The sequence below is a fragment of the Acartia tonsa genome, chromosome 1 (genome assembly GCF_053477335.1).
Source record: "Acartia tonsa isolate MP-2025a chromosome 1, ASM5347733v1, whole genome shotgun sequence".
Classification (NCBI taxonomy): Eukaryota; Metazoa; Arthropoda; class Copepoda; order Calanoida; family Acartiidae; genus Acartia; species Acartia tonsa.
Window position 1 is genome coordinate 15,666,288 of NC_137260.1, and position 13,978 is coordinate 15,680,265.

Consider the following 13,978-nt stretch of genomic DNA (forward strand, 5'->3'; position numbering starts at 1 on the left):
GAATAGAACATGATGAGTAGATAGATAAATAGAGAATATAGAATTGATCATGGTTAGTAGATAGATAGATAGAGAATATAGACACATGTTGAGTAGATAGATAGATAGAGAATATAGACACATGGTGAGTAGATAGATAGATAGAGAATATAGACACATGTTGAGTAGATAGATAGATAGAGAATATAGACACATGTTGAGTAGATAGATAGATAGAGAATATAGACACATGGTGAGTAGATAGATAGATAGAGAATATAGACACATGTTGAGTAGATAAATAGATAGAGAATATAGACACATGGTGAGTAGAAAGATAGACAGATAGTTAGATATACATGGATATATATATATATATATATATATGTAGATAGATAGATAGATGGCTGCGGCTAAGAGTTGGTTAAGCCAGTGTGGCAGAGGGTGGCTGAATTAAAATTTAATAGCTTTTACTGAGGGTTCTTTGCAAATAAAAAACTTCTCCGATTTCTTGAATCCACGCGGTTTGTTGCAGGTGCTGCATTAAATTTGAACAAGCTGGTTGAATGAGAATTTAAAAGGCTAGAGCTGCTAAAATTCGCTTAGTGGGTACCTATGACGTGTGGTGGTTAAAAATAAGAGAGGCCTAGGGTGGCTGATTTGAGGCTAATAAATGTGTAATTATAGATGTAAACCAACTACCTAGATCCAGTGTTGGGAACCTTTTTTGTATAAAAGATAGACAGTTGAAATTTTTAGTGCAGATTCCTATAACATATGCTCATCTAATCTATACATTTTTTTGTCCATCTGTCTGTTATTTGGGGTGCTAGATCGATTCTTAGATTTTCAAGGTTTTGTGATTTTTTCATCTCCTTTTGAAGATAGAGAGCTTAAATTTTTAGAGAATAATTACTTATACATTCAACATTTTCTCGCCAAGTTTTGTTAAGATTTGTCTATTTATTGGGATGCTAGATCGATTCCTAGATTTTTAGGTTTTCGTGATGATTCTCGATTCCTGTTCAGGATTGACGGCTGAAATTATCAGGGATCGAATGTGCTTATATTCTACATATTTCCAAAAAGTTTCATTAAGATTTGTCTAATAATTACGGGGCTAGATTGAATCCTAGATTTTTAAGTTTTCGTGATTTTAAAGGTTGCGTGATTTTATAGGATTCATGATTTCCCTTTATTATCAAATTTAATTTTTATTGTATGACACTGCTCTATAGTATTTATTTTTTTTCCGATATCCATTTATAATTTTTGAGCTTCGCTACTTATGGATGTTGTCATCCTTGTGTTTGGTATAAATAGAATATATTTTTTTGCTTAGGACCTCGAGGTGCAACTTGCGTAGATGGACAATGGAGCCCTAATTTTCTTCCTATTTGTATTCCAGATAATCATCCTAATATCAGGTGATAGAATAGTCCTATACATTTAAAACTTTAAAGATTTAACTTCTTATAACAATTTTTAAATATTAAATATTAAATTTTTCATAATAATAGACAATCATCCTTATTGGACATTGTGTTAAAAAAGTCCTATTGAATTAAAACAATGTATCATTAGTTTCATTGTATCATGATTATGCTTTTGTTAAACTATTGAGTTGTTCTTTCAATTTAAAACAACGGAGCCCAAGTTTTCTTCTCATTCTAAAGCAAAAGTATTAATGGAGAGAGAAAATCGTCCATTCAATATAAAACAATTAAATAAAAGCATTTTTTAGATGGCTTGATAAGAGGTCAATAAAAGATTCAGAAATAGAAGAAGTTGTGAAAGAATTATCACACAATAATACAAAATGGTCTGAGGGCAAGAAAAAGAGAATTAAAAGGTAAAATGGCAATTTTCATCAGAACCCCTTTCCCCTTTATTTTGAAATGATTTAAAAATTGTTTATTGCTTTATTATCGAGTTATGTATTTGATAGCTCAATAGCTGTGTTTAGGCACAGGAAAAAAAAGATGCACTGATAGATAAATTGATGGGTAATTAGATAAAAGAGAACAATAACAAGATAAAATGTTTTAATGGAATTGAAATAAAATTAGGTAATTTTAAAGAGTGCACAGCGATTCACCAGGTGGGAGTGGGTTGATTGTTTATATACTGATAAAAAAAATAGAGAAATACACTATTCGTTATAAATAGCAAGGACGATTGCGTTTGGTTTAGTTGGATAAATAGATAGGAAGAAAAATGGGAATTATTTTAAAAATGCATATTTTTTTTAAATGTTGACTAATTAAAATTGATTAGTATTATACTTTCAGGAGCTTGGAGCGCCATAGAAGAAAAGACAGAGGAAAGTAAACATTAAAACCGTTTTCCATGTTTCATTTGTGCTTAGAATTTAGTGGGCCAGTAGCAATTATAATCTAATCTAAAAAAACAAACAAATAACTATTTCAATAATAAGGGTGTGTTCAGCGTTCAAATAGGCAGAGGAACAACTATCTATCCCTTAAAGTGAGAAAGAGGACAATAAACAATATATTAATCTTCCCCAAATGTTTTTCAAATTATCCAAGACAGAATTTGCTCACAAAAAAGGAAGAATATTTATTTTCACGTAATTTCTTCTTCTACTCTTGAACGAAGGAGCTTATATTATTTTGAGAGGGGTTTATCAGATTTTAAAAGCTCCGCCTCTTTTTAATTCTGCATTAAGAGTAACCACGCCCCTTTTTGTATAGATTAGCTCTTCAGAAAATTTTTGACATAGAAAGTAAAAGATTTGTTATGTAGTTTAACTTTCCACCGTTAGGTGACTCAGCACAAAAACTAAAATGACTGTTACAAAGTGCAAACAGGATTTATTACGAACAAGTTATTAAAAACAAATTCAATTTTATTAAATAAAAGCTTTTATATTACTTTTTAACTGAAGTAAATAAGTAAATTTTAGGGTAATATTAATTTTGAAAATGATACATAATGATATTTTACAGTAATTAAATCAATTAACTTTGCGCAGTGACGATACAGTAACCAATGATCGATCAGAGAGGTGCTGTTATTGCTAGTTGAAAACTATAACCAATACCCCGCCCTGGAGATGTGAAATATCATCACCTGAGGCAATTTCTGAAGGCTCTTACGGGAGCAAATAATTAACAATTCAAAACTGTATAAATTGAATAAAATTCATTCTTAACAACAAAACATACAGAAATTATGCCTGCTAAAAATTTATGTTATGGAATATAAGAGAACTACAGGTATGACAATGGATGTTAAATTGATACCTCCCCAATAATGATAAACAAAAATAACCCCTATACAAAATTTTGGATTTTGCTAACATGACCAACTGAATACAAAAAATTTTTAAATCCAAAGTATGACAAACTTATTAAACTTTGGGTACCAGTGCTATACATTAATCCCTTCCCCCAATCTCTGGCAAACATGTTATTGTTATTATTCACATAAAAACAGCCATAGCGTACAAACTGACATAAGTAGACATCTGCCGATTGAACTAAAAATAGCCTAATACCACCCCAAGACATGTAAGAGGGTCCACATAAAAATACAACAAAATCCGACGAGTATTTTCTGAAATATTAAGCCTCAGTCAAAAACCTAATTATTTTTATGAAGATTGATTGCTGCAATGAATTTATTATTACGTGGATCTTACACCAGATTATCAAGTACTCTAATAAAGTGAAACTTGTAGCTGTAACGACTCCCCCCACCCTTCTCCCCCTTTACTCCATCCCCTCACTTCCTACTGAATGAACGACCAATAAGCTGCTCTTGTTATAAGCACAAATGTAACAAAACCTAGAAATATTCATGCATGAAATATAGTCTAATGTAGCTTAGATCTTTTGGCTTAGAATTAATATGAAATATGAAAAAAACAATGATGATGAAAAGTATGATTAAGTCCAAAACAAGCGAATCTTTCCGAATAATCTGTATGGACCTCAACGACTTAGAGGGTTATCATATTATTATAATTGATAGATTTAAAAAATGCCCTAAAAGAGAAGCTTCGTACTATAATGGAATGATGATTCCTGTTACAGTTAGATACAACATAGAAAGCGTGGCAACTCTATAATCAATACATGAAAGTTCTTTTAAAATATGATGATTTTTTTAATTTTAAAAAATTGTCTCAAAATGTTAACATGTTCTTATTAAGAATGGATCTTTCTGATTTGTAGGGCTACGCTTTTATGGATGTTATCATCCCTGTTTTAATAAAATTGAAATATTTATAAAATTTGGAATAATATTGAACATACCTAGTTTTTTCGGCGAATTAGATTCTGTAAGCATTTTGTTTTTAAAAAATTCAATAGAATGAATGAGAATGTCTTCAAAATTAACTTGTTTTTATTATTAAAAATGGACAAGAAGATGAAAAACTAAATTAAATAGAATTTAATCATTTACAGTGCTCCAAAACTTAAGTGGCATAGCAAACTAGGTTAAAATAGTTTTAACAAATTAAAGAAAGGGAATAACATTCTTGATGTTCGGTTCAATATTTTAAACTAGTGGTTATACCTCTAGAGGCCTCTAGGGGCACTTGAGTAAAGGTGGGAAACTCCAACATTAACTTTTTATTTTGAAAAAGAAAAAAGAAATTTTTTTTCTAGGGGTGACTTACCTTGGGATGGTGGCGGTACCCCCCTTCAAAATAGTATCAACCTTTACTGGACCTATGAAAAGCTTCACTGTAAAGGAGAAGCCTATCGGTTCAGTGATAGGCGAGATCTTTCGTATTACTTTTATATACATAGTTGAAAGCTAGAAACTGTGTTATAAAGATAATTTAAACCCTTTGGGTTCAATTTGATATCTTAATTATATAGATAATACCTGTCTTCAAACTTTTCCACCAATAATTGTAATTCATTCAATATATCAAGCCTATTATTGCTGTGCTACTTATGGACATAATTGTACTTGATATATTTTATTTTCTGAATATCTGTTCTCGTTAATTATAAAACCATTATTCAATTAATTAGGATAATTAAAGCAAAATTAAACTTGAGTATAATATACATTTCATTTAGGATATTAAACATTTAATTTGTGGGTTTTACATTAATAATTTATTAATCATTCAAACTAATTGATTTATAAAATGTTTTAAACTTGGCAATGTATTTGCTAAATTGAAATTTCATGATATTAATACTTAATAAATGATAATAATAATTTATCGCTTCGTATTATAGATAGGTTTCCGCGGATAGTAAAATTAAAATATTATATGATTTATACTAGTTTTAACTTTGTGATTTTTATTTTATTATTTGTAGAAAATTATCTTGATATGATGCGATACATGATTTTCCAGTATGGCATAGAACCTGTTCTAATTCAGCGGAAATTATTCGTTTCGAATCCATACTGGAATAAAAATAAGGCAATGGATAATGGAAATTTACACATCAAATTTCTTTGGAGGTCCTATGTGTATAATTTTAGTTATACATATAATATCACATATTTATATAATTATTGCCTTTTTAGCAGGGCACGGCAGCCGGGCTCAGCCGCCTGTAAGCTTCAGGGAAATCGCCCTTTTACAATTATAAATACCTCTTTTCAAAGCATTTAAACGGGTTTTAATTTGAGGCTTAGTCGCGGCTGACGCTTTTTAGTCTCATGTTTAAATTTTTTTTTGGACCATTTCTTTTTCGAAGCTATGCTCTGGATGGTCCTTGCTTTTAAATGTTATAATTTCTTTAAATCTTTTTTTAATATTTGTTTATTATTGGTCCATCTGCATGCATTGCTTCGAATAAAGAATGAAATAGGCCCCGCTCATTAATGATTATAATTATTCTTGTTTAATCAAATTATGAAAAATTGTTCTAAATAAAAATTTGAAATAATTTTAAGGTTCTTTATTTGTTTGTGCATGCATATGGACCAATAGGTCGAATATAAAGTAATTGGATGTTTATCTGTCTGTTTGTTCATTAAGATTAGAACAAGAATAACTACATCTATAAGAAGCGAAGCAAAAAAATGGATTTACAAACGGACAAAATGAATTATAAATCTGATGTTAAGTCGTCCAATTATAGAGTAGCTTTCTTACTAAAAAAAAGAATTTGATTAGCTATTTTTAAAAACTACTATAGTAAAGCTCATATTATCCTATTATTTAAAGGAGTAGGATACAGAAAGCCCGACTCAGAAAGCCAGTAATAAACTTTTTGTTTCAAATTTCAGAAATCCCATAAATCTCAAGGCAAATTATTGGGGTTGAAATTTATCTGATACCCATTTAAAGTACCAAGTTTTTTGAGTCTAAAACTTAAGATCTTAGTAACTACTGAAGCGATTGGTACTCTACTTGGGGTAAGCTTCACTTAGGTCCTGTGATGGTTTAGGCTATTCTATTTTAATATTTAAGTCTTGGGGTGGTATTAAGCCTTTTTTCCTAGCCCCTCTCTGCCCCTTCAAATACAGATCCTCTAGATGCAAGGGGCGTAGCCGCTAGTATCATTTATACTTTAGCAGTACATAGTATTATTGCAAAAAATATTCTTCCCGTTTAGCGTAATATGGCTTAGCTTTATCCCTATGGTATCAAATATTTTCATATATTACAGTTTTTAGTAGCGAAGCTACTCTATAATTTACTTTGTCTCTCCGTCTTTTAGTTCTTAATATAAATCTTCTATGGTGCTATTCAAGATATAAGGCTGATTTTTTGGGTAAAGAATCTCTAAACTAATGAGCATGTCAACGAGTAAGTCATGCCACAAAATCAAAGGTTTCGTGATTTAAAATGTTTTTAAATTTGTTATCACTAAACTTCTGCTCTATAACTCACTTTGTCCGTTTGTCCATCCTTGATTTTTGTGTTTCGCTACTTTTCGATGTTGTCATATTTGTAATTCTTTTGGTAAAGATAAGTTTCTAAAAATATAGGAAAACATAAAAAAAATAGTCAAAAAGCTGGCAGACTGTTCATGTTGTTTTCCCATGTGACTTCGAAGCAGATTATCTATTGGATTAGAACTGGTTTTGAGCCTTATGAAAAACATGCATCGTATTGAATTATAGACATTTTTTACGAATAATAAAATAAAAATCATAAAAATAATGATAATTTTGTTGTCCCGAGCTTTTGACCAAAACATTGTAATTAATATTTCAATTTTCCAATTTACTATACGCGAAAACCTGTTTATAATACGATGCAATATGGTTTATTGTTTAAGTCAACACAAAATATATTCCTACCTTACTTGGTAAAAAACTCTTTGTTATGATATATCTTTTAAAAACGGACATACTGACATCCTATTAAAAAGAAATTCATATACTTTTAAAGGTTTTTTTTTCTTTAAATTTTAGCTTTTTTTAGATAGACCACTCTTCAAACTATGGAAGAACAAAGTTTAAAAGTTGTTACGTAACACGTTATGTGTCTCTTATTTGACATTTGAGGTATGTCTGTCCGTCCGTCCCTAAATGCATTCAATACCCAAGAAGGTAAAACTTAAGTCAGTCAAACGAACATTCTCAAATTTGTGAGATGATTTCTACAACAGTTAGGTACAATCTAGAATGCGTTTAGAAACTTTATAGTTTATAATCATAACCAGAAGGTCCGTGTGTCCATTAAACATGATGATTTTTTCTTGGTATTTTGACAACAGCTTATTATGTGACTTAATTATCATTAATTTCTAATACTATAAGGCACAATAAGTGATGAATCTATACAATAAGTTTAAGATGTAATGATATATCAAGATATGGCATTAGTAAACATCCTAATTCATGCAGTTTTACGTCGAACATTTTTATTTCTAAAATGCAAACTACACGAGTTATTGTTCGTTTGTTAGACTTTTTGCTTGTTTTTATGGATGTTTCCTAGGAAACTGAAAGGACAGGACAATGGCTATTAAATTGACGTGCATCCCTAATGATGATACACAAAAATATCCTTTCTGTATTTTATAATTAGTGGTAGAAATGTTTAAACACTCAACCTACTGAACTAACCAACCAAAGTTATTAAGCTAACGAATAAGAAAATATTGTCATAAAATTTTGTTATTTAGGTAGTGTAATAAATAGCCTAATAACCCCCCCCCCCCTCCTAGGATGTTTTCATCCTTGTTTTACTAAGTAGTTGTGGGACTAGACAGTTAAATTTATTTTTATTTGTTTACTGTCTGTATGTATAAAGAGTTTAAATTAGAAGTTAGGGTTAGGCAGGGATCTAATGGTATAAGACATTGGATAATGAATTAATCGCTAATGATGATACACAAAATTACCCTTTTGTAGATGACATTGAGTGGTTCAAACGTTTGGACAATCGACTTAATAAACCAACCAATCAAAATTCAATAAAAGTCCCCAAAGTTGTTATGCCAGACATAAGAAAACGTAATTATAAAACTTTGGGGACTACTGTAATAAATAGCTCAATGTTATTCATAAGACTTTACTATTCTTTTACTGAAAAAAAAACTCAATGACCCTACTGTAAATCTAATCTTTAGCTTAAACAAGGACGACAACATTGCATAATTGCGTAAAAACAGAATACAGTAAAAATACATACTTTTAAGATTTGATTATAGAGATACAATTCTTATAATATTGTACCTTATTGTCCTTGGAATCATTATTCATTAATCGAAAAATCAGATGAATAGGAAAATTATATCATACTCAAAGTTGTTGTCAAAAAAGTTAAAAATCAGCATAATTGGACGCACGGACTTTCTAGTACTGATTGTATAACTGTAATAGGAATAATCATCCAAAGTATGAAATCTAGAGAACAATTCTATCATGTCTAAATTAAATAAAAAAGCTAACCGTTACAGATGGACAGACAGAACTGCCCAAATTATAGAAAAACTTCGCTTTAAAAAAGCTTTAATTCAGTATTTGTTTACCCTGTGTATAGAGGATGAATGTAAGATGCCGAATACAAATCTGATGCAAATTGAGCTTTTGAAGCCGGGTAAAGGAGGGCCACAGATCAATATTCATGGAGCTAATATCAAGGTAATCATTCACAACGTATTGTGATGTCTGTCTGCCCGTCAGTCAAATTATAGCATCTGCTAGATAGGTTTGGTTATGGGTTTCAAATAAATTTCTTACTGTTCATATGATTTGGAGTTATTTTCTACATTTCCGAGATTTAAAAAACCCAGTAATTTCAAATTTTTTATCCGAGATCGATTCTACACTCTTAGTAGTTGTCTCTCATGGTACTAAAGACGCTAAAAATATACTCATGATAAAGTTTTTTTAGTCAATTATATAAATTAGTGAGTTTTTTGTTTGCTTGTACATTAAGATCTCGCTAATAACTTAACCGATTGAGGTCCAAGTATGGTTTTAGGCTATAAGTCTTGGGATAGTTTCAGGCCATTTTTCTCCCTCTTTCATATCAATTTAATATCAAAGTCCTAGATGCTAGGGACAAAGCTACATTTCTTTTCAGAAAAAAAATGTAAAAGGGGAAGAAATGAAAAGGATTAATATTTGGGATTAAAAGGGATTTTCTTGGTCTACCAATCTTTGCATTCTAAAATTTGTTTATTTAGGTCCAGCACAGGGTTACAGGGATATGTAAATCAAAATAAAAGTTACAGGTTGGCTGTGTGACTGTCTGTGTGCAGCAAAAGATCTCACAAACTGCTGGACTAATATGTCTCTTCTTAAGAGGGAGACTTTATATAGGGCCTTGAACGGTTTTACCTTTTTGGGGCAGGGTACCTCCACCCTCCCCAGAGAAACCGCCCCTAAAAGAAATATACCCTCATTCTCATTCTAAACAGAATAATCTTTTAACTAAACATTTTACACAAGTAGGATTTTTTGATAACAGAAACGCAGTACACCAAAAATGTACAGCTCTGAGGTGAATTCTTAAAAAACTTTTGCCCCACTAAAATCGTTGAGGCAAGCTAAAAATTTAGAGGGGATAATTTTGCCTCACTAAAATTTTAGTAGGGCAAAGTTTTTTTAAGAATTCACATCTGGTTGTTACAGGAATCTTAATTTTATACAATCGATTTCAAAAGATCCTTACAACAATAAGGAATAATATTTGTTCCATGTATCCGTGGTCAACCAGACAAAATCTTTTTGCAGTGTTTACTCACCAGAATATCAATGTTTACACAAACAGATTAAAAACCATAAAATGCTTTTTAGTAGAGCAGCTACTCTATACTTATTTTTTGTCTGTAATTATAAATTTTTTATTCTTGCTGTATAACACTTATCTGGTATTTTTAAATTGAAAAATATAATTAGATTGTTATTGCTGTGGTTTTTAATAAAGTAAATAAAATAATTTCCTTATAAGAAGTGAATCTACTCTAAAACTTCAATATATTGTGTAAGTTAGTACATCTAGTAGTAACGAGCATTTTAACAGAATACAAGGTAACATAAACAGTTTTAAATCCATTTGGGAACTTTTTGGTAATACTTGATGGCTTTTATAGTCGGTTTCTCTAAACAAAGAATCTCTCTAATCGCCTCTATTGGCACTTTAAATGTTTGGTTTTGTTTGAAAACACTACGAAACTACCTATCTATGTTGTAATTCAAGTTTCTACGATACCTAGCTATGTTGCGTAGGAGTCTCTATACGTAAAAAAAAAATTTGTGATTTCGCTTGGAGGGTGGTGGTACCCTCCCCCCAAAATAGATAAAAACCTTCCCGGTACCTATGAAAAGCTACCCTGTAAAGGAGAACCAGATCGGATCAGCGGTTACCGAGATCATTCGGTACAAACAAACAGACAGACATATAGACAAACACACATCCTGTTACAATATTATATAATATTTTGGATTGAGGGTCGATCATTCCAACCCCTAAAGTTCCTTATAGCCTTCAGGGAAGCAACCCCCTAGTTTACATTGATTTAGGATTTTTTTTATTATTCTAGATTTGATCAAAGCCTGACTTGATTGTACTTAAAACATGTCCTATGATAATGTTAAATATTTTCTATTAAGGAGATTCTCTCTAATATTAATATTCTTTAGGTTTAGTAAGCAGCCGCTAATATTCTATAAAACATTATTTTTTTTGTTTGTCTAATAAGATCTCACTCACCACTAATTATGAGTTCTCAATTTAAGGGGAGCTCCCGGGAATATTGTAGACTCCTTTTTTTTCCATATTTAAGTCTTTAGATGGTTTTAGACTTTTTTTGCTCCCTCTCCCCTCCCATTTCGAATTTAGAGCCCCTAGATAATAGGGGCTCAACCGCAAGTATATCAAAATAGAAACATTTCTGTTAAATCTGATAATAGAGCTTGTAGTAAAAGTCAAAACTTGGCTCTCAATTTTAAACCAACCAGATGTGAACACAAAACTACTAAATAAGCTTTATGCATTATAGCAAAACTATCCAAAATGATTCCGACTTTGTTTTTAAAGGAAAGACTTTCTGAATGCCTGTTCGTCTGTGTTTGTGTCTTTAAAGTATATCTCTGGTCGTGAAAGGAATCATAATTTCATCCATATTTCGTAATTTCATATAAAAAGGCATATTTCTGAAACTTTGAGCTAATTTGAGCGATTGTGGTATTCGGCAGCCGTGAGCCATGTTCTATGGCAACCCTGACCTTGGTTCGGAGAAGGGCCGAGGGCCCTCCCCCGAGTACTGGGGAAGGGGTCAGCCGACCCCTCCCTATGCCTTAAAATTAATGATAGATTTTGACAGCCTTATTATGGTTAAGCTGTATTGTTTGGTTCCCCCACCCTTTCCAGGGATGGGGGATCATTATTGCCCAATCTGATTATTGTATATGTATTTATATTGATTCTGCTTTATGATTACTTATTCCAATCTGTGTATTTATTGTTTGTTGTATATAACTTTAGTAAACCTTAGACCCTGAATAAAGGAACATCTGAATAGACTCTGTTTATTATTTAGTGATTGCTAGAGAAGCGCAGCTTCTCTACAATATACGTGTCCACGTCTGTTCGCACTGCCGTAGTCATTTGAACTCGGGTGTCTGCCATTTAACCTAGGCGGATACCACAACTTTTGGTGACAGCTGTGTGAGATTACGGCAAACCACAAGTGTAGAGCAGACGCGCAGCTGAGGCTAAGGTACTCCCAGCAGTGAAACTGGCAAAACTGACACAAGCAACCTGAATTACCCACCCTGGATAGCAAGGTCTAACTCTGTATCCGGCAGTTGTGGAAGCGAAACCTAGCAAAAGACCACTAAGTGTGGCGGAACCCGAGCTGCGGAGAGTAACAAAATCGGACGAGAGACTGCGGAGAGCAGCAAAACTTGACGGAGAACCGCGAAAAGCGCCAAAATCTAACGGAGGATTGAGCGCTCAAGGGCTGAAACAGGCCTGCGGACGGGCTGAAACAGGCCAAATAAGTGCAAACGGCTGAAAATAGGCCAACATTTACTGCAAGAGATAGCAGGATCCGAACCCGCGGCGCTGCAGGAAGGGACATTCCCTGCCGCCACCAACCGGATTCGGACCCACGGCGCTGCAGGACGGGACATTCCCTGCCGCCGACTGGCTGAAACAAGCCAAATAGCTGCGAGCTGTGAGCGAAAATACGAGTGTAGTGTACCAAGCAGAAGAAAAACTACGTTAACTCCAAGTATCCTGAGAGGCTACAGCGCAGCCACCCATTGAGAAAAACAGATATTATATCAGATTTTATGGATTACCACCCTGGTGTGAAAGCTGAACAATAGATTTATGGGCAGGGCTTGGTAAACAAATTTGTTGTGTATTGTGATAAAGCCAAAAATAGAACCTAGATGTAAGATAACAATGCATTGGTAAACAATCTGACCCCAAACCTACAGCACGACAAATACACCCCCTTATCCCAACGGAAGGGGAGGGGCCCACCATAAATTGAAGCAAATACAATTGAGGTGACATAAGAATAAGCCAAGGATTAAGGAAGAAGCACAATTACCTCACCACCCAGTTACCTCAAACCTGCAGCACCCCCCTCCCCATAGGGGGGAAAGGACGGCTTTACCCCGTCCCCTCACGCACTTCCCCTTCTCCCCACACTTGGATAAGTCCGTCCACTGTGCGGAGATAGCGACCGGGAGAACGGAGCGCAATTCACGGGTTGCGCAGCGGAGCTTGGGACGCAACAAAAATTCAATGGACAAAGGAGATAAAGCGGACCAATGAGAGAGCAGATTGAGGGATAGATGCGCGTTTTACCTGTGTGCGCAATCTGACGGCGCGTAGGCGCGTTGCAAGGAAAGGAGATTTCACGCACACACACACACACACAGGAGAGGAGCTACTCCATAGCATACAACAGAGATATTTTTAGAAAAAAAAGACTTGCAAGCTCCTCCCTCCTATCTATAGTGTGATAAGGAAAACCAAATCAGTTCCTGACAGCAGTTCAGACCCTCAACAACTATCTACACCTACCAGCCTACCTTAAAGCTTAGAAGCTAGTGACAAGTATCCTAGTGTACACCTATTTTAGATCTTTGTAGTTCAAACTACCAACCAAGTGATAAACGGTATTGGCTGCTAGGCTAGAAAGCCATAAGTGTAAACAACCTATAGTATTGACTTAAAACTTAGTGTCCCGCCGCTGAACCTTTGACCCGATGGAGCAGCCACAAGCGCAAGGAGGCGACCAGCTCCAAGGATGGCTCCAGGATGATCCCCAGCCGGCTCCAGCCGAGTACCGCAAGCTGATGCTGAGTAACCTGCCGGAGTACCGAGGACCGCCCAAGCAATCCTGGAATTCCCACATCCGGAGGCTGGAGATGTCATGGGCGGCTTACCATGTACCCCCCCATGACACACTGAACCGCCGCAACGCCCTTTTACTATCCCTGGTGGGGCAAGCGGCGGAGATGGCCTCTCATCTGTTTGGAGAGGCAGGCCAAGCCTTGACATACGAACAAGTCAAGGCCGAGTGTGAAATGTTATTTCGTCCAGCCTATGAGTCTCAGACCCTGAAGCAAG

General features: G+C 34.0%; 1 protein-coding gene and 1 non-coding gene across 2 annotated transcripts in view; both read left to right on the forward strand.

Moving 5' to 3' along the window:
• The window catches only part of LOC145326566 (protein lev-9-like), an 80,322-nt gene that overhangs the window by 53,264 nt on the left and 13,080 nt on the right, over positions 1 to 13,978 (forward strand). The window contains exons 22-25 of the mRNA XM_080169940.1: positions 1,322 to 1,406; positions 1,724 to 1,831; positions 2,271 to 2,300; positions 8,919 to 9,021. Coding sequence (XP_080026066.1) covers positions 1,322 to 1,406; positions 1,724 to 1,831; positions 2,271 to 2,300; positions 8,919 to 9,021 — 326 coding nt within the window. The remainder of the gene's footprint in view (positions 1 to 1,321; positions 1,407 to 1,723; positions 1,832 to 2,270; positions 2,301 to 8,918; positions 9,022 to 13,978) is intronic.
• Positions 2,963 to 3,103, forward strand: LOC145333024 (U4 spliceosomal RNA). The gene has a single exon (XR_013884412.1). It is a non-coding gene; the product is annotated as a U4 spliceosomal RNA (small nuclear RNA).